Genomic DNA, 20,409 nt, shown 5'->3' with positions numbered 1-20,409 from the left:
TATACTCTGGTGTTAATGGGCAGCCATTTATTCATCAGGCATTTGTAGAATTTTTTTCTTTGTCAGGCACTGCTTATGTGTTCCCATAGTGCTGTGTGCTTCAACTTGTTATACCAGATAGCACATAAATGGTAACCAGACTTTAGCCAGCAGGCCTTCCCTACTAGAACATAGAGACTTTTGGAAAGCAGAGTCTATGTTTTGCAGCAACAGGACCTAGTAGGTACTTTGCATTGCATATGGTTGGTATTTATTAAATATTTTTTTAATGAATTAATGATGACCATGAAAAGAAACGAGAGGTGGTAGAGCAGGATAGCATAAGTCTCAAAGGAAGAAAAGTAGAGAGTAGACTGCAAATAGCAATGGGGAGCATTGTCTATTTTCTCATAATTTCTATCCTACTCTAGATCTCTATAATATATAGATTATGAAAGAATGAACAGCCTCCACTCTGGAAGACTTCAAGGAGTTAGTTGATCTTGGGAAGCTTGTCTAGATAGACAATGCTCAGTTTAAGTAGGTTTCTGAGAAACATTAATGCCACAGTGAGTGTGTGTTGTTTGAGCTCATTTTTAGTTTTCTTTTGAGAGTAGGCATTTAAGTAAAGGAAAAGCAAAGAATTCTTTTTTTGAACTTTGATCTTATCTTTTACCCTCTTTATTTTCAGTGTTTCAAACAATAGTAAATCATTGGGTTTTCCTCAAACCCATATTTATAGATCGCCCTTATTTTTTTAATAACTGAATAATATCTTAAAGAGTAGAAATACCGTAATTTATTTAACTGTGTCTCTAGTGGTAGTCATTTAGATATTATCAGAATTTTGAAAATTGCAAATAATGCTGTAGTAAACATCTTCATATAATATTCTTGTTGAATATTTCAGTAGGAATAAATACTTCGAAATGTAATGACTGACTGGATCAAGCCAGTTGAAGAATGTTATCTATCATATTTATCTCTTGCAAGTTATTAATATTGTTATATATTTGCTTTCATATACTCTGGTGAAAAGTTATTGCCAGTAGAGTAATATGTCAGTAGACATACACTTGATACTTGGAAACATGGATTCTTATCTTGGCTCTGTTTCTTACTGGGGACTTTCTTCAAGTTTCTCTCCCATATTGGATAATATTTTCCATCTGTAGCAGTGGAATAATATCTTAACCATCCTTGCATGAGTTACACCCAAGGATTAATTATATTGTTTATAAGATGCTATTTTATTAGTAAAGACAAATTTAAGAATCATTTTAGAAAAACAGCTCTGAGATTTCTGAATTATAAATGCCACTACCTATTCATGATGCCATCATTACATGTAGTATATATAGAAGTGGTAAATTTCAATCTCATGGGAATATATAATACCTTTCTTACTTAAATGATAGTTTATCAACCAAATTAATATAGTCAGCATGTTTCAAACAATCAAAAATTTTTGGTTGTTATTCTGTCCATCAGGTTATTCTGTCTTGACAGGTTTCAGCAAACTGAAATATTATTTACCTGCTACCTCCCCTCTCCCCAGCTCTCAACCTGTAGGAGAGAATTCCATAAAGACAAAATATTCATCTAGAGAGTTACTTGGGTAAAAAAACAATTTCTAGAGATTCCCTTAGATGTTACTGATGGTAAATACTATTTAGTAATATTTGATTTGGGCAGATGTATAATGTATTCCCATTCACTCTCATAGACTTTTATTTAGTCTCTAATTACCCTTCATTTGTGTGCTTTTGATTTCTTTAGTATTTAAAAATATAAACATTTCCCAAGGTCTTTCATCTAAAAACTCCAAGTTTCTCATCAACTACTCTTAAATCTTCATAACCATAAATAATAAAAATATTTCTATTAGAAAAATCACTGCTGGCATATGCAATTTCTAAAATATATTAATTTTAAATATAATCTTTTTTGGCAAAGTTGAAATTAAATCTGTGGGAGTGTATTCTATAGAATTTTATCAAAGTAACTTCTCAAGTTTTGGATGCACATAAAGCTTTTCACGCTAAAATAATACAGTTTTAGAAGATGAAAGGTATGGGTTTATAGTTCATTTTAGAATTATAATTTTTAGCTCATTCTGTAATTCTCCCCCCAATTATTGTGCTGTGGAATAATATCTTAACCATCCTTGCATTAGTTACACCCAAGGATTAATGATAATATTTATATGATACTATTTTATCGGTAAGACATATTTAAGTAAGAATAGTTTTAGAAAAATAGCTCTGAGATTTCCAAACACTATAAAACTTACCACTAAGGGTTCAGAACCTTTTAACTCTGAAACCAATTGATTATTTTCTTCAAAAACTAAAAGAAAGCACGAGAGAGGTATTCGGGAGCTCTCTCCCCACCACCACCTTTTTTAGTTTGAAACTAAGAAAATGCATTACCCAAAATATTGCTACATAAAAATGTTTGTTTTATGTGAGTATTAATACTACCACCATTTATTGAGCTTTTATAGTCATCCAGGTACTGCACTATATGCATTATTATATAGCTTATTTAATACTCACAACAATTCTAGAAATCAGTAATGGTCAAACACTGTACCAGTTACCAGCAGTAGATCCAAAGTTGAAAATGGCCTTTTATTATTACTTCATTTTATGAGTGTTGATCATAAGTAGTGAGCTTTGTCCATGCTAAGGGGTCAGTATGATGCCATTATTGGTATAAAATGGGCATAACGTCCCTTGTTATCTTATATCTGTGACATAGAAATGACAGGAACTTAGATTTCATTATTTCTTATCCAGATATTTGGATCACATGGAAGAAAAAAAGACTCTACTCTTTTTGCATTTAAGTAAATTTGTAACTCGTTCTTAGGCAATTTAATCTGGAGTATCTGAAAGACAGCCTGGTTATTTATGCTATAATGTGTATATCTGAGTCTTCAGATTTGTATACAATAATATTTCTCTTGTAAGGCTATTAAATATCTTACTCAACTTTAGTGCTTGGAAATGACACCACTGTGTGATTCAAGGAGGAAGTATAAGGAATAGTAATTTTTATTTTACATAATTTCTATGTGCAGAGAAATAGTATCTTTAAATATCTATTTTCATTGCATGCGTGTGTGACACGATGAAACGCCTTTTTCATAATTTTGCTGTGACTGGATATCTGCTTTGTGTAGGTGCATATATGTATATGAACTGTTGGAAAGAAAATGAAACTTAACAAGCTTCATTTCAGTTATTTAAAATATTTTAAGAGCTTCCAAAGAAAGGTTACAGCAGAGTATATTTCTTTTAGTTTGAAACTAAGAAAATGCATTACCCAAAATATTGCTACATAAAAATGTTTGTTTTATGTGAGTATTAATACTCCTTTTATTTCTCTCTCCTTTTATGTGGTATTAAGACATCAGCTAATGACCCACAATCGGTTTAAAATGATAAAATTCCAGTTTAATTTTAATATGACTTAAAAGTCTATTAAATTATTTCTTAACAACGAAGGAGAAGATGAACTAAATATGATTATCTTATTACTAGGAAATAATTCCTTACAGAATGTCCAGATTTCACTAACCTAAAAGTTTTCAACTTCTAGCTGTTTATCTAACCAAGGCAGGGTACCTTGAGATTTATTTGCAATTTCAAATAGTACTCTTAGAAAGTGAAAATAAATAGGAGGACCACCCCACCAAAAAAAAAAAAAAAAAAAAAATTTACCGGAAAGGAATGATGCAAATCACAAATTTTTTTTCAGAAACTTAAATTTCTTAATTTTAAATGTTAGACTGACTTTATAAAAATGGAGTGTTACATCATTGCTTTTTATTAATAGTTATTGAGTTAACTTTATTCTTAAATTTAAATTAAAGATTTTGTATCTCCTTCAGAAACTACTTCGGACCAGAGTGATATCGAAGGTAGGATCAGAGCTCTGAAGGATGAGCTACGGAAAAGAAAATCTGTCGTGGACCAGCTGAAGAAGGAACAGAAAAAAAGACAGAAGGAAAGACTCAAAGCCCAGGAAGCCAGTCTGATCAAACAGCTAGAGGTTAGATAGACGGGAAGTGGTTTAATGTCAAGGCTAATGTAGATGTGAAGCCTCAAATGTTTTCAATGTTGTTAATAAAGTAATGAATTAGGATTTTTCAGTATTAGTTTGGTATCACATTTTATCATAACTCTTAAAAAAAAATCTGAGGCTTTCTAAACAAACCCTTAGTAAATATTATAATAAGTATTGAAGTAAACATGAAAATGAATTAAAGTATTAAAATAAAGCTTTTTTTCTAAATAAGAAAAATTAAGCCTATGAAAGAAAAATTGATAGCCATACCTCGTAAGCAAAGAACCATTAGATAAACAATTCTAGCTACTGCAATTATTATTGCTTCTTATAAAGAATTTTTTTACTTTTAGCAGAATGATGTTTCATGCCACACAACTTATTAGTGTGACTCATTGTACTATTTGGATGGCCCCTAAATGAGTACTCTAAACTTAACTTTTCTCCCAAGATCTAGCAGCCTGCCTTTATTCTACCAGGCTGGAAACCTGGTTTTGATAGATTCCTCATTCTGTTTTCTCCTTCCATTCCGTCACTAGATACCATTGATTCTCTTTTATAAAACTTGCTTGTCCCTTTCCATTCCTACTGCCATCAAGCTGTGTGATACCCTTATGACCTCTTGCCACTGCTGTCTGCATAGCCTCTTAAAAGTCCCTGCCTCTGGTTGCTTCCCTATTGCTTGCATAGGTTCTGCCAGCTTAGTGTTCGTTATAGAATTGGTTGGAACTTCCTACTCATCACAAGAATCCCTTCTCATGGCACCACCAGAGAACATCATTCAGCTTCAACCGAACACTTCCAGTAATAGGAAATGTAAAATTTTCAACGCATTTGGTTTCATTGTTAGGCTCTAGGTGCTCTAAGTAGTAGAAAGCTCTTTGTTTCATTTAGCCAAAATTTCTATCCAGACGTGTTCTTCCTACACTTATTAATTTAATCCTCAAATATTCAAGTGTCTATTTATGTGCCAAGAACTCAGCTTTATACATATTTTTCATTTTATTCTCAAAGCAACAAGATATGGATATTATTACCTGTTTTACAGATGAGGAAACATGAGATTGGTGATATCCAGAGACACATAGCTCAAATGTGGTAAAGCTAGGGTTTTAATCTAGCTCTAATTCCAAATTCTGTGCCCTTACCATTATACTACATTATCGTCCACGTAGAAGATAGGTCTGCTAACAGATCTGGAGAAAATAGACATTTACACAGTCACACATATAGAGATGGGAACCGAGAGTGTAACTTACAAAGATGTTTAGAATTTAAAAGTGGTTAAGATACAGTGGCCATACCAGGAAGTTCATGTTGGAAAGTAGTGGGAAACAAAATTTAAAAGTAAAGATCGTGTTCAGGACCTTAGAAATCAGACCGATGTTGGACTTCATTCTCTAGGTCAGTAGTCTTCAGCCTAACTACACATTAGAATTAACTGAGGAGTTTTTACAAATATATCTAGGCTCACTCCCAGAGATTTTGATTTAATTGATCTGGGGTGGGGTCCAGAATTTAAAAGCACTACTGTAGATAATGAGCCATTGAAAGCTAAATGAAATACTGTTAGATTGAGTAGCATTGCTCAAAAATGTTTGTTAATGGATATGTCAGCCAGAAAGATCTCTAGAGTAGTGCCATAATGATTCATTTTAGTCAACATTTTATTAAATGATTTAAATAAAAAAGTTCTGTAGGTTTTTAAAATATAGGATGGAGAAATATATAATCATACCAGTTCATATAAAAAAACTTTTGGATTCTGTTTGATCATAGATACAGTAAATGAACTACACTTGTAGCTTTCAGATGTGAGAAGTCATATCCCTCATATATATCTAGGTAGCTAGACCATCTAGTTGTAGCATGTTTAATACTAGAAGTTACTTTATGAAAACATTGAGAAGTTAGAGAGGAAGGTAATATGGATGGTAAGAGTTGTAAAAATAGGGAATTTAGCTCAGAAAACTAAGGAGAGATTTACTAGATGGAGGGCTTCCCTTAGAGTCCATATAAATTAGAATTATAAGTTAGTGCAGTTTTGTTTACGGCATGGCTAATAACTAGGAAACATTTTCTGCAATTCTGAACTATCATACTCCCAAGCACACCCTTCCTTCTCTTCGAGATTTGTATTCCTAAGTGCTTACCCCTTAAGAAGCTTACTGCCATTGAATCTCAGCATAATGGCTAAGTTCTTGAAAATATCATGAAAGTACTAGGCTATCCTTTAAAGAATAATTGTAACGTCAGCTAAAGAAGTTTTTAATGTGGCAGGGCCTGAATTATTGCTTCATAAGTATTAAAATTCTTCAGATTGAGACTTTACAATTGCCTAATATTAGGCTTACAGTTTTATATCTTGCATATACACAGACTCTTTCAAGAAGAATATAGAAGTAACTTCATAGAGCTCTGGGGAATGATACTGATGCTGCGAGAAAAGAGTTTTACATTACGTCTTCTTTACTGTTTGATATTTTATCATAAAATACACTGTTTTATAATTTAAAAGTGTTTTAAAATTCTGTATATTGACTCCTCTGATTTTTCTAAACTTAGTCATATGATGAATTCATTAAGAAAACTGAAGCCGAGCTTAACCAAGATTTGGAAACCTCACCAACAGCCAAGCCTCAGATTAAAACGCTCTCCTCAGCCTCTGAAAAACCCAAGATCAAGCCCCTTCCACTACACAGGTAGACATTTGATAACTTACCTGTATTCTGCCTTGTTTGAATAAGAATAAGGAAAGACTTTTAGTAGAAGCTATCTTCAGTAACTGAAATTATAGAAATAAAAATATTCGTTTACATTTTTAGTTTCACTAAAGTAAAATTGTTATCTATGATATAATTACAAATCAAGTTTATAATAAAGTACAGATTTTAAAATATATTTTGAAGCCTGAAATCTGGTGGATGCACTGAAAATAGTATTCTTCTGTATTGCTAATTGGAGCATCGTAAATTTGTATAGACCTTTTGAAAAACAATTTGGCAAAAGTCAAGAAGAATCTAACTTTTGACTCAATAATTCCACTTCCAGAAATTTAGCTTGGGAAAATATGAGCTACCAGAAATCTCTATGCGCAAGACTATGTTTATCACAAATCCTTTGTATTAATAAAATTAATAAAACATTAGAAGCAGTCTTTATGTCCAGAAATGGGTGATAGCCCAGTAAATTATGGTCCTTCCAGGGACAGAATACTATGCAGCCACTAAGACACTAAGTAACAACATAAGAATATATAATATGTATATAAAAAACTCAGGTTGTAATATTTAAACTAAATTTTGAATAATGAGTAGGAGTTAGGCAGGTCAGTGGGACTGAGAAATAAGGGGCATTTCAGAGGGTACTCATTAAGGGCATTCATTCATGAATTACCAAAAGCAACAAAGCGTAGCATATAGAAGCTGAACATGATGGAATGTTACTGGAATTAGGGGAAGAAACTAGAAAAATAAATAAAAACCAAATTGTGCAAACCTTGTAGGAAAGATAGAAAGGAGTAAACTTAGAAGCAGGGAGAAAGTATTCTAAGCCAGACCTCAAATAATCAGCAATAATAAGAATAGAGAATAGGAGAAGATCTTAGGAATACTTAAGAAGTAGACTTGACTAAAGTGCTAGATAGGGAAGCAGGGGGAATCCATGATGATTCCCAGGTTTCTTTGAAGTAGTTGGTTGAGTCAAGGTTCCACTAACCTAAAAGCTGTAATCCTCAGGTATCCTTTTGTGGGAAGCTCATGATTTGGGTTTTAAAATGTTAATTTTGAGGTGCCTATAGTTTATCTAAGTGGAATTATCCAAGAAAGATATCAGGGTTAGATATATGGGGATGATCGGCACATAGATGGTGATTGAAGCCATAAATATAGCACCATCACCCAAAGAAGGTATGCATTTAAAGAGAATAAAAGGGAGCTAAATACTAAATATGAGGTAAAATAGCAGCATTTAAGGGTATGATACAAGATAGGAATAGAAGCGAAGTGAAGGGAAGGCAAGAAAATGAAGATAGTGAATGTTGCTCTTCCTGTTAAAGAGTAAGAGGGGACAGTAGCATGAGGTGAAGGAATGAAGAATTGAGGGGAAAACTTATTTTTTGAGTCATGAGGCATGAGGCATACCTTATAAGCTGAGGAGGGCAGCGGAAATCTCTAAATTGAAGAATTAAAGATTATAGGAAAGAAAATGGATAATTGAGAAGTACTATCAAAGACTCTGTGGAAATGTATGGATTTGGGGTAGAAGTTGGTTCAAACAATTAACTTTGAAAAGTGTGAGAGACACACTGTTTTCTTCTTCGCAGACCGAAGGAAAGTCAGTTGAGATGGCTGTGAACACAGATTAATTTGTAGGTAGAAAGGTTTGAAGGCAAGAAAGTTTGTCCTTGGTCAAAGTGGCAAAGGTCGGTACCGCCTGTGGAGAAGAGGAAGAAGTGGTTGGTTGTCTAAGAATCGACTGCTTTTTGTTATTAGTTATTATAGCGTCCGCAATATATTTATTTCTGTTCATTAATTTCTACTTCAGATCTGAAACAGTGAAGAATTGGAAATCACTAACAGACTCAGAACGTTCCAGAGGATCCCTGGAGGCTATTGCTGAACATGTTGGTATGTTGAACTAGAAAAAGTAATGAGACCATATCTACGTAGACTGAGGATGCAAATGCCTACATAATTTTACCTCCACAGCTCTTTGATTAACAAATGAATTTCTTAAAGATAATTGATTATTTAATATTTTAAGTTACTTTTATACTTCAAAAGTGAGTTATTGGTTATGTTTAAGTTATGTCAGTATTATTCCAAATTTATGATAAAAACTTAGGATTAAAGATATTAATCTAAAAAGGCTTTGATTATATCATCAGCATCTCTAAATTCTTCCTTAATCAGATTTTTTCTCTGAGTCTATATATTTTCAGCCCATACCATTTCTCAGGGTAAGTGGTTATATACATTTTTTTTTTTCGATGTAATCCAAAGAGATAAAAATTACTGAAAATAATGTATAATTCAATGAGGAAATAAAACGGAGTCATGAAAAAGCCTACCTAGTAACAAAGACAAAACAGTAATTTGAATTCAAAATGCTTAATTCTTGATTTGTTAGCTCATCATATCGTACTCATTTTCTTCTTACTGCAATTTTAACTCTTTAAAGTGCTATATTTGCAAAAATAGTTGATCTTTTTTCTTTTTATTTTTTATATTCAAGAGCTTAAAGTCCCCAGGAAAATTCATTCTTTCAGAAATATATATGCTTTTAAAAGTATGTTTGTCCCTCCCAAATTGCTTTCTTATTGGAAGAATGTATGTAATATTCGTCATACAATTGTGTTTTTGCATGATTTGAGGATGATTGTGCAAATCATTGCCTCCATAAACTTAGAGCCATTTTTTTCTTCACTTTCTAAGTTAGGACAACACTTAAGAAATTATTCCAACTTTAAATTTTCAGTCATTTTAAATGTTTGTTTATTGTTGGCACAGTATATTCTCTTAAAGAAAAAACCTACTTTATATAGTAACCAAAACAGATCATGTTTATTGACCAGAGTTTTTCCTCGCTAAGATTTGGCTTTTCTTTAAACTTTGGTTCCAGAAATTGAAAGATTGCAATTAAATAATTTTGATGTGATTTTTTTTCCTTTAAGATGCAGGTTCTGAGAGATCAGTATCAGAAATGTCTTTATCTGCATATGCAAAGAGAGTGATTGAATTGGACAGTCGAACAGAAGAACATTTTCAGACTTCATCCCCAATTCTCAGATCATCAAGGAAAACCAGAGCTGAATCTGGAGATTCTCTAGAAAATGTACCTTCTCTTCTCAAAGAATTAAATACCTCTAATAGAATTCCGGATAAGTCAGATGCCCAGGTTGAAGAAGAAGCTACTCAAAAATCAGAAATACAAGAAATAAATTATGCAAAATTGGAGGAGAGTGGAATTGAAGATGCCTATTTTAAACAATCTAGGCAGTCTGATGTCTTACTGAAAGTGGACCTGGAACAGGGAGATTCGTCTGAAATCCTTTCAAGGAAAGATCTTCCTTTAGATTCTATAAATGTTCACAAAGATTTAGTTAGATTAACCATTGAAAATCTTCATAAAAAAGAGTTGAAAGAGAGACAATCAGATCAAGATATGGACCACAGTCAAAACATCCAATCAGAAAAAGATACTCGTGAACAAAAGAACATAAAGGAAAGGGACTCATCTTTGTCAGAACATCTTTTTGCTCCTAAGGAGGTATCATACTCTGAAGATTTTGAAGTGTCTTCTTTCAAGAAGGACATCTCAGCTGAATTGTACAACGATGACTTAGAGGTATTATCTTTGTTGTCACTCAGGAAAGATTCTCAGTCTTGCAGGGATAAGTCACAGCCAACAAGGAGCTCTAGGAGTAGAGCCACTAGCTTTGGTAGCGATGATGAAATCAGTGAGTGCCTCAGTGAGAAAAGCACTTCTATTCATAGCAGCATCCACTCCGAAAGGCTATTAGAACTCAAGTCCCCCACTGAGCTTATGAAGAGTAAGGAACGCAGTGATGTAGAGCATGAACGGGGAGTTCCCGAATCCTCTTCCTTGGCTTCTGTTTCTGTTGCAGATGAGCTACTTGATTTCCACATTGGTGATAGGGTATTGATTGGCAATGTTCAGCCAGGAACTCTTCGATTTAAAGGTGTGACTAGTTTTGCTAGAGGATTTTGGGCTGGAGTAGAGTTGGATAAACCTGAAGGAAATAACAATGGAACATATGATGGCATTGTATACTTTGTGTGCAAGGAGAAGCATGGTATTTTTGCTCCTCCTCAAAAGATTTCTCACATTCCAGAGAACTTCGATGACTATGTAGACATAAATGAAGATGAAGACTCTTACTCAGATCAACAATATCGATACTATAATCAGGAACAAAAAGATACAATGGGTCCCACGTTTGCTAGAGAAAAGGATGCAGCTGAGTATTTTTATGAGAAATCTGTACCTAGTATGCACGATGTAGAAGCCTCAGCTGATAGAAGCCTTAAATTAGAAACAGAAAATATACGGGACATTTCTGGGGACCTCGAAGCCCATGTTCACCAGCAGTCTTCAGTGGATTCACTGTCTTCAAAGGAAAACAAAGACCTTGTTTCTGGTGCCACAGAGAAGGTTTCCATTGCTGCAGAAGACGATACTTTAGATAATACCTTTTCTGAAGAATTAAAGCAGCAGCAACAGTTTACAGAAAAAGAAGAGAACCTATATCCCAAGGTTTCAGAAAAGCTTTCTACCCCACTTCTGGACCTTTTAACAAGAGAAAAGAACCAGTTGGAAGCCCAGCTGAGGTCATCACTAAGTGAGGAAGAAAAGTCAAAGCAACAACTAGAAACAGTCAGCTTACTAACAGACAGTTTACTAAAAGTCTTTGTAACGGACACAGTCAGTCAACTACAACAAATCAAAAAAGCTAGGAATGAGAAAATTCAGCTTAGCAATCAGGAGCTTCTCGACAACGAACAAAAGAAAGTGCCGCTCCAAGGCCCATCCCAGAATCTTGAGGAACAGTCACCAGGTGTTCCAGGTTGCTTCTTAGAAGATGAAAAAGAAGAGATTTCCTCACCCGATCTGTGTCCTAGACCTGTAAGTATTTTGTCTAGAAAAAAATGTCAGTTAACCTTACCTTTGTAGTGTATTTTAATTCAGGGGTTTTTTTTTTTGTGACATGTAATTTTTAGAAAAAGATCACTGTACTAGTTTTTAAAGGCCTTGTAACTATTTTTCTGTCTGAAGTATAATTGTCCTCTATTATGTCATGAGTGGTCACTATAGGGTTGTGACAAACACTGACAGGTTTATGCTGGACTGACAACCCCTGAATACTGTTCACAGATTAGACTCCCTTCAGATTCATTGAACACATTTATCCCATGGAGCTTTCCAGTAGTTCTGAACCCAGTTCTTTTTGCCTGTGAAATTATTTGTCCCCATATCTACTCAGTCGTAGTTGCTCTGCAGAGATTACCAGTAGAGATGTTGATTCTGGTGAAACTGAATTATATCCGCTATGACATATACTCAGACCACCAGCTTGTTTAGGTTGCCCGTAGATAATTAAACAAAAGTAATGATTTTGAGTAACTTGAGCCAAATAATTACCAAAGGTGAAAAATTTCATATTCCATTTCCATATCCCAGAGACAAGGCAGTCCTTCAGAAACAGAATAATGATGATACTAAAAGAAAACAAAACTAATCAATAAACATTTTATAAAAATTCAGTTATAAGACTTATGTAAGCAGAATTATGAGAAACAAGATAGTTTTTTCTTAAATTATTCATTAGTAGCCACCATATTGTTTTTGTTTGCTTATTTAGAGAGATAGTAAATACACAAATAATATATTTGTTTTGTCTTTTAAAAAAAAACCTTCATTGATCTGAAATCACTAAGTGGTGCTCTATTTGAATGGTTCCATTTCTACAGGAGAGTCCAGTATTTGGCGCCAGTGGGCAGGAAGAGCTTGCTAAGAGACTTGCTGAACTTGAGATCAGCCGGGAGTTCCTGAGTGTATTAGGAGATGATCAAGACTGGTTTGATGAAGACTTTGGTTTGAGCTCTTCTCACAAGATCCAAAAAAATAAGGCAGAAGAAACAGTTGTACCTCTAATGGCAGAACCTAAAAGGCCTCCCCCAAAGCCATGTGAACCACTCTTGGCAGTCCCACATACCGCAGAGGACGTGGAAGTTCTTGTACATGATGCAGCAGAAGAACTTTGGAGATGGAAAGAATTAGGTCATGACCTTCACAGCATCAGTATTCCTGCAAAACTGCTTGGCTGTGCCAGTAAAGGTCTAGATATAGAAAGCACTAGTAAGAGAGTCTACAAACAGGTATGTAACATGGAAGGATAATTCTAACTTTTAAACTTCTCTCTTGTCTGAAATTTGGGTTCTTAGCCATTTTATTTTGTTTTATTTTTCTCCATCAAGGCGGTTTTTGACTTAACAAAAGAGATTTTTGAGGAAATATTTGCTGAGGATCCCAACTTGAATCAGCCTGTCTGGATGAAACCATGCAGAATCAACTCTAGTTATTTTCGGCGCGTGAAAAATCCAAATAACCTTGATGAAATCAAGGTAAACTGCAAACTAAAGAGTATCTCTTTTTTGGACTTGCTTTTTCTTTATACAGATCTGTACATGCTATAATGCTGTAAGAGCAGGTACTCATCTGTATCGTTCACCTTTCTGTCCTCAAGGCCTTTCCCATAGTTGGTAATCAATAAATCCTTTTTGATTCATTAAATCCAGGAGCAATGGGAGTGAGAGAGAATACTGAATCTTCAAATTTTTGTAAAAGCAAACATATTTTCATTGTTATTTCCTATATGTACACAATTTATGATACCTAAGAAAAATCAGGAAATAGTCGGAGATAAATTGTCGTACCACATAGACTTTTTAGGTGAGTTTTTGGTAATTTAGAGATAGCTAGAACATTCTAGAAGTACAGCTGAAAACATGTCGTATATCAAACATGCTGGCCCTAGACGCAGAGGTTTACCTTTCCATCTTTGATTTTGGAGGTTTCAAATTGGTAATGTGGTTTTAAAATATGTAGGATGGTAATATGATACATAAAAAATATTGTTTTTTATCTAAGAAGCCCCTGAAAAGATGAAGTGCCCCAAAGCTACAGGGAATCTCTCTACCTGGTCACCTGTTTCTTTAGTTCAACAAAAGTTATATTTCCAGTGCACTGCCTCTCAGATTTAACATGCATATGAATCATCTGGGGATTTTGTTAAAACAGAGATTCTGTTTTAACAAAACAGAAAAGCAGAATTTCAGGTCCTACTCCAGACCTTACTCAGTAGGTCTACTGAATAAGGTCTGGAGTAGGACCTGAAATTCTGCTTTTCTAACAAGCTCCCAAGTGATGCTGTGGATTCTAGGACCACTTTGAGTAGCAAGGCTCTAGAGTTATGTTTTCCAAACTTATTTGATCATTGGAAGCTTTCTTTCCCTCAGAGAACATACCTCCAGTTACTCATCTTACTGGTGTGTTTTCTTACATCATCCGTAGTCTCTGTGGACTATCAAAATACATTAAAGGAACATATACGTCATTCTGGTATATAATGTGGTGGCATTGCCTAAACAACTTAGTCTTTTCTTATTGAGATTAAATCGACATACAACATTATATTAGTTTTAGGTGTACAACATAGTGATTCGATGTTCATATATATTATGAAAAGATCACCACCACAGTAACTCTAGTTATCACTATGCATAGTTACAAATTTTTTTCCTTATGATGAGAACTTTTAAGATCTACTCTCTTAGCAACTTTCAAATGTACAATACAGTATTATTAACTATAGAAAGCTTTTGAAAATATTTTATACTGACAGAACACGAGCAGGTATTTATGAGATGTAATGTGTGTGTACATCAGGGTAGGCAAATTATAGCCCAAAGGCTAAATCCAACCATCACCTGTTTTTATAAATAAAGTTTTATTGGACCACAGCCACACCCATTTGTTTACATATTGCCTATGTCTGCACTCCTGCTAAAATATTGACAATATGGCCATTTACAGAAAAAGTTTGTCAACCCCTGCCTACATTAAAGTAAGTAGAAAAAAAGAAAATTTTCAAAGATTAATTTGATTCATTAAAAATGCGTTTAAAATTATTTTCAACTTTGAGGAATATAGTATCAGAACCACATGAGGAGTTTCTCAAACCCTGATATACTCCATTCCTTTCAGCCCTCCACAGTTGATACATCCTCAAATGCATGCGCTTGCATGTGTGTGTGCGTGCATGTGTGTGTGGGGGGGTAATAAGTGGTAGAGTTTAAGGGCACATTGGTAGTTTGAGAAATATCTCAAATGATTCTGATTCATAAAGTGTCCTCTCCCCACTAAGAACATTGTTTTTTAACAAGTAATAATAATATAGAGACTTAAATATATATTTAATGTACTTTAAATACATTTAAAAAGTAATAAGGACCCAAATTATTGTATTAATAACAAAGAACAAATAAGTTGAAACTAAAACATGATACATAATATATACCAGCAATCATCAAAATACATACACCAATATAAAGCACAATGATGCTACCCACTAATTTTAATATTGAAATAACATTTTGTACAGTTTTTTTAAAGGATGGTAATTTAAATATTGTTAGTAGTAAAATTATCATGTTTCTCATACCGAAGTGTTGATTAATATTTTTTAAGTTTAACATATTAGAATCTTGATGCTTCAAAATAAACTGTTCCAACCAAAGCCTTGTACTTTGCTCACATGGCATTGCTCCCAAAATTTATGTTGGATTTTTCAGGGTCAGAGATTTATTTTTTATTTTATGCTTTCGTTAGTAGTTTTGCCAGCTTGAAGTTAGCTAATAGTGGTTCTTGGGTAGAGGGGACTCTAAAGTGATCTTTCTTTGCAGATTCATCAATGGGTTTTACTTTTGTATGTTGTGTAACAACAAAACTCTTTACGTGAGTAAAGTCTGAGCTTTTAGAATGCTTTTCTCTTCAAATTTCTAAGCGGAAGAAATTTGGATGGTCTTTTATTATAAATGTGGTATTAGCATAGATCCGTTTGTTGCGTTATAAGCATGAAATCTCAGAAACTTTATTGTTTGTGTTTTATTCATTCCTCTTATTTTTACAGAACTTTATAGCAACTGAAGTACTCAAGTTGTTCAGTCTTAAAAAGGAGCCAAACCACAAAACAGATTGGCAGAAAATGATGAAATTTGGAAGAAAGAAGAGAGACCGGGTGGATCACATTCTGGTCAGTGTATATAACTCAACTATTTTTATTTTGACCGTCTCTTCTAAAATCAGAATGTAGTTTGATTCTGAAGTAATGGGAATAGAACTGATCTGAAGTCTACGATAGTAAAGTCTTAAAGCCTTCATTTGCTGCATTTCTATCCCTCGGTTTTGAAAATTGCTTTCTTTTGAACTCTCTAGATGAATAACTTAATAGTATTTTGGGGGTGTTGAGAACTTGAGAAATAAAAAGCTTAGTAGAAGCAAAGTTTAAGGAACTAAATTGAAAAGAGGCTAGTGTAGACCCTGGAGCCAGACTGCCTGTGTTTAAATCCCTGTTCTGCCACTTGGTTGCAGTGTAATCTTGGACAAATTAGCTAACCCCTCTGTGCCTCATATTCCTATCTGCAAAATGATGATAATATCTAACTGATGAAATTAAGAGGATTAAATGAGTATTTATATATATATATATATATGGAACAGTTCCTTGCACATAACTCAATAACTATTAGCTGTGATTATTTTATTATTATTATTATTATTATATAGAATATTAGGTGGATAGGATTTATTCCATTTTGCAATATATTTCTCTAGCATTAGAAAAAAAAGATTTATAAAATGAAAAGGAAAAGGAATAAAGTGGTCTTTTATCCATTTTTCCCTAAAGGAATGTTAAGTAGTAGCAACCCTTAGGAAACGCACATGTATCTCTCAACACTTACATTCACATTTCATTCATATTTCATTTATCCACACAGAAATTAACTCAATGGAGTTTTTTATAAAGAGAAGAATGAAGGAGGAAGTGGTAACAAGAGAGGTTCTTTTCGCTCGAAAGAAATAGGCCGGTAGAGATTGGTGCAGAGGCAAGAGATCTGTCGCAGCAGTATCCCTGAACAGGCCAGGACGGAATCCACCAGGGGGAGGTGTTGGCCTCAGACAGAATAGTAATTGCCCTTTTAAAGCACGTGTAACATGGTACAACTATTATACTAAATATAAAACAGTTGCTTCCAGCTAAAATATATAATTTAGCTGTTGTTGCTTGGACTAGGAAAGGCCCTAATCAGTCTATCTATACATGTGCCTTTCAACATTATTTGAGATAAGTAAAATACAAAGAATGTTTTATAGACAAAGGCTTCTGTTAGCCAAAAAAGAAGTCTTTCTTTCAGCTCTAGCTTTTATTCACTGTCCCTTTACTGCTTCACAAAGACCGTGATTAATTTACATCTTAGGTTAGCTAAGAAGTTGAGCTATTTTTAGCAATGCATTCTCAAAGTGTATGTGATGTGGAATGAGTAACAAGTATGGTAGCCCCCGCCCCGCCCCCCCATCTCAGCGGGGTAGGTTCCAAGACTCCTGTGGATGCCTGGAACTGAAAATAGTACCAAACCCTTTATAAACCATCTTTTTTCCTATACGCACATCCCTATGATGAGGTTTAATTTATAAATTAGGCATAGTAAGAGATTAACAACAATAACTAATAATAAAATAGGACATTTGTAACAATATACTGTAGCAAAAGTTCTGTGAGTGTGGTCTCTCTTTCTAATAACCGATTTGATGACCAAGATGGCTAAGTGACTAATGGGCAGACACCTAATACAGCATGGATGTTCTCGACAAAGGGATGATTCACGTCCCAGGTGGGATGGAGCAGGACAGCAAGCGATTTCATCATGCTACTCAGAACAGCATACAATTTAAAATTTACAAATTGTTTATTTCTGGAAGTTTCCATTTAATATTTCAGACCACAGTTGGCTGCAGGTAACTGAAACCGTGGAAAGCAAAGCCATGAAGAAGGGGTGCTGCTGTAATTAGAGGAGCTTTTGTGTATCCTTTGTATATAGTAGCCTTGAAAAATATTCCTCCTATGAGTAGAATTGTACTTAAAATTTAAATCCTGCAATGAAACTACCAAGCTAACTTATGATCAGATATTAGATAGCTCCTGAGTCTGTTTGCTGTTGATAAATTCCTTCTCATATTAAACTTAAATTGATTTTCACGTAATTAATTATAATTTGCTTCTACAGCTTTGGGGCTTTACATAACAATTTTAATTCTTCCTACATGCCTTTGAAGCAGCTGTCATGTTTCACCTGAGTCTTTTTCTTCCTAGTAAACGTTGGTGTTCTCTCCTATTGTCTGATAGGGTTTCTGAGAGCCTTCTATATCATCAGCTTTAGCTCTTTGTCAGTGTCCCTCTTTAAATACAGTGCTCAGAACTGACCATATAACATCTTTGTATATTGTTTAATTAGTATAGTCATATAACTGCATCCCTTTTTCTGTATACAATGCAGTCATGCACTGCATACTGATGGTTCAGTCAGCGATGGACCACACATACAGTGGTGGTCCTGTAAGATTTTAATGGAGCTGAACAATTCCTGTCGCTTAGTGACATCATAACACCATAGAGCACGACTCGTGTTTGTGATGATGCTGGTGTAAGAAACAGGTGCTGCCAGCCATGTGGAAGTAGAGTGCACAGTGACGTATAGTACAGGACACTTGATCGTGATCCTAAACGATTCTGACTGCTTTATGTATTTACTATATTTTTTACCGTTATTCTAGAGTGTGTTCTTTCTATTTATAAAAAGAGTTTGCTGTAAAGCAATACCCTGTGGTATGCTGGCAGCAGCCTCATACATCTCGAGTTTACTGAGTCTCTTAATTGCATCATTCTGTCTCTGCTTGATTTAATCTCGTGTTGTCTTGTGCAGTGCCACATTATGTGGGCTTGCAGCCTAGGAGCAGTAGGCTACACCATATAGCCGAGGTGTGTGGTAGGCTGTACCATCCAGGTTTGTGTAAGTGCATTCTGCGATGTTCACACAGTGATGAAAGCAACCTAGTGATACATTTCTCAGAACATATTCCTGTCATTCAGCGGTGTATAACTGTACCTCGATTAATATAGTTTATAATCACATTTGTTTTGTTTATTTTTATCTGTGTCATTCCCAAGAGACTCACAAAAGCTTAGGAAAACTCCAACACAAAAATCTCAACCTGTGCTTTCGTAGTTGTTTTTTGGACCATGTACAGGACCTTATTTTACTCTTCATCTTGTTAAATTTGGCCCATCATTCCAAGCTACCAACACATTTTTGGTTCTTTCATCTAACATAGTTGTTATATTTCCCAGCATCACGTTACCTTTAGTATTGATGTACCTGCCTCCATGTAAGTCATTACTAAAAAGGAGGCACTGGAGAGAGTCAGCGACAGCCAGCCTTTTAGTGCTCACTGAAAATCCAAATGCCAGATACCAAACACGTGCCATTTATATTGTCCTGGTCACTGGGGAATTATAAATAAAAAGAAAACTCTCGAGGAGCTCATGGAACCCAGTCCCACAGGAGGACTACCACAGTGGAACATGAATAAGATAGATGGGGAGCATGGAGGGAAAAGCCACTGAGTCTTCCAGGCGGAATCTTTCTTTCAGGTTGATAGTCATTTTGTTCTTTAATCATAAAGGTACAAATCTGCCTAACTGACGTGTCTCTCATATTTCCCCATCTTGTTCAAAAGGATCTGGTGAAAGACCCTGACATATGCTTGCTGAAATCTGGCCACATTCCATTTATCACATTTCTCTTTTCTATCAGCCTAATACCCTGTTGGAATAAAAGAAAATGAGGTTATCGAAGTTATTGTTAGACCGACTTTCTGACTTTGAATGTAACTTAATTTACATATAACTTACACGTGTACATATTCAGGAGCGGGGCAGGGGAAATTAGCATAGAGTAGAGTAGAGTAGAGTAGAGTAGAGTAGAATAGAATAGAATAGAATAGAATAGAATAGAATAGAATAGAATAGAATAGAATAGAATAGGCTCAAATAAAAACAGAAGAAAAAAATGGAGGCAGATTTGCAAGCTGTAAAATCCCTCAGCTGCCGTAGTTAAAGTTCCAAGTTGGCCTTTTTGCTTTCTGATGGGCCAAGCAAAAAGGAAAACATGAGGGTAGTTCTCAGTGGCTGAGAGGGAAATAGTTTCTGTTCTTAGGGGGCAACAAAGCTTTTGCAGATCCTGGTGAGAGCACTAGGGATGCTTGTCGGGTACACAGATATGATGGGTAATGTCCTGAGCCTGCATCTCTACCGTAAGGGCAAAAACCATTTCATTGGGATAGAAAGTATTTCTAAATTATATTATTGGGGAGGAAGTCGCTCAAAGAACAGATTTAATACTAAAGGCTGAGCTAACTTATAAAAAGAAGCTGTACAACTCCATTTGAATAAATAAATCCAGGGGAGGTGTGAAATCTTTTGTGGGAACATAACCCGCGAGCTTTCCTGGAGCATGGCCTCTGTCAGCACCAGTGTCTTTCATAAGAGAGGGACATCAGCTTATCAGTAGGTTAATGCTATTTCTTATACATCTGCACAAAATGATTCTTTGATCAAGTAAGTACAGGACACTCTGGTGGTCTTCTCTTTAATGGGCTAATATGCATTACGAAACTTCCAGAGGGAGTTTTCTAAAACTTATTTGACTTTAGAAC

The 20,409-nt window shown here is 34.7% G+C and overlaps 1 protein-coding gene across 5 annotated transcripts in view; it reads left to right on the top strand.

Moving 5' to 3' along the window:
- The window catches only part of CEP350 (centrosomal protein 350), a 112,041-nt gene that overhangs the window by 87,124 nt on the left and 4,508 nt on the right, over positions 1-20,409 (top strand). For all 5 annotated transcript variants that reach the window (XM_025044027.1, XM_015586219.2, XM_015586218.2 and 2 more), the window contains exons 31-37: positions 3,878-4,038; positions 6,619-6,755; positions 8,599-8,681; positions 9,728-11,700; positions 12,546-12,953; positions 13,053-13,199; positions 15,767-15,889. In XM_025044027.1, the coding sequence (XP_024899795.1) occupies positions 3,878-4,038; positions 6,619-6,755; positions 8,599-8,681; positions 9,728-11,700; positions 12,546-12,953; positions 13,053-13,199; positions 15,767-15,889 (3,032 nt within the window). The remainder of the gene's footprint in view (positions 1-3,877; positions 4,039-6,618; positions 6,756-8,598; positions 8,682-9,727; positions 11,701-12,545; positions 12,954-13,052; positions 13,200-15,766; positions 15,890-20,409) is intronic.

The sequence above is a fragment of the Pteropus alecto genome, unplaced genomic scaffold, assembly GCF_000325575.1.
Source record: "Pteropus alecto unplaced genomic scaffold, ASM32557v1 scaffold101, whole genome shotgun sequence".
Lineage (NCBI taxonomy): Eukaryota > Metazoa > Chordata > Mammalia > Chiroptera > Pteropodidae > Pteropus > Pteropus alecto.
The sequence above is the reverse complement of the archived record's forward strand: the minus strand, read 5'-3'. Positions and strand labels throughout refer to the sequence as shown.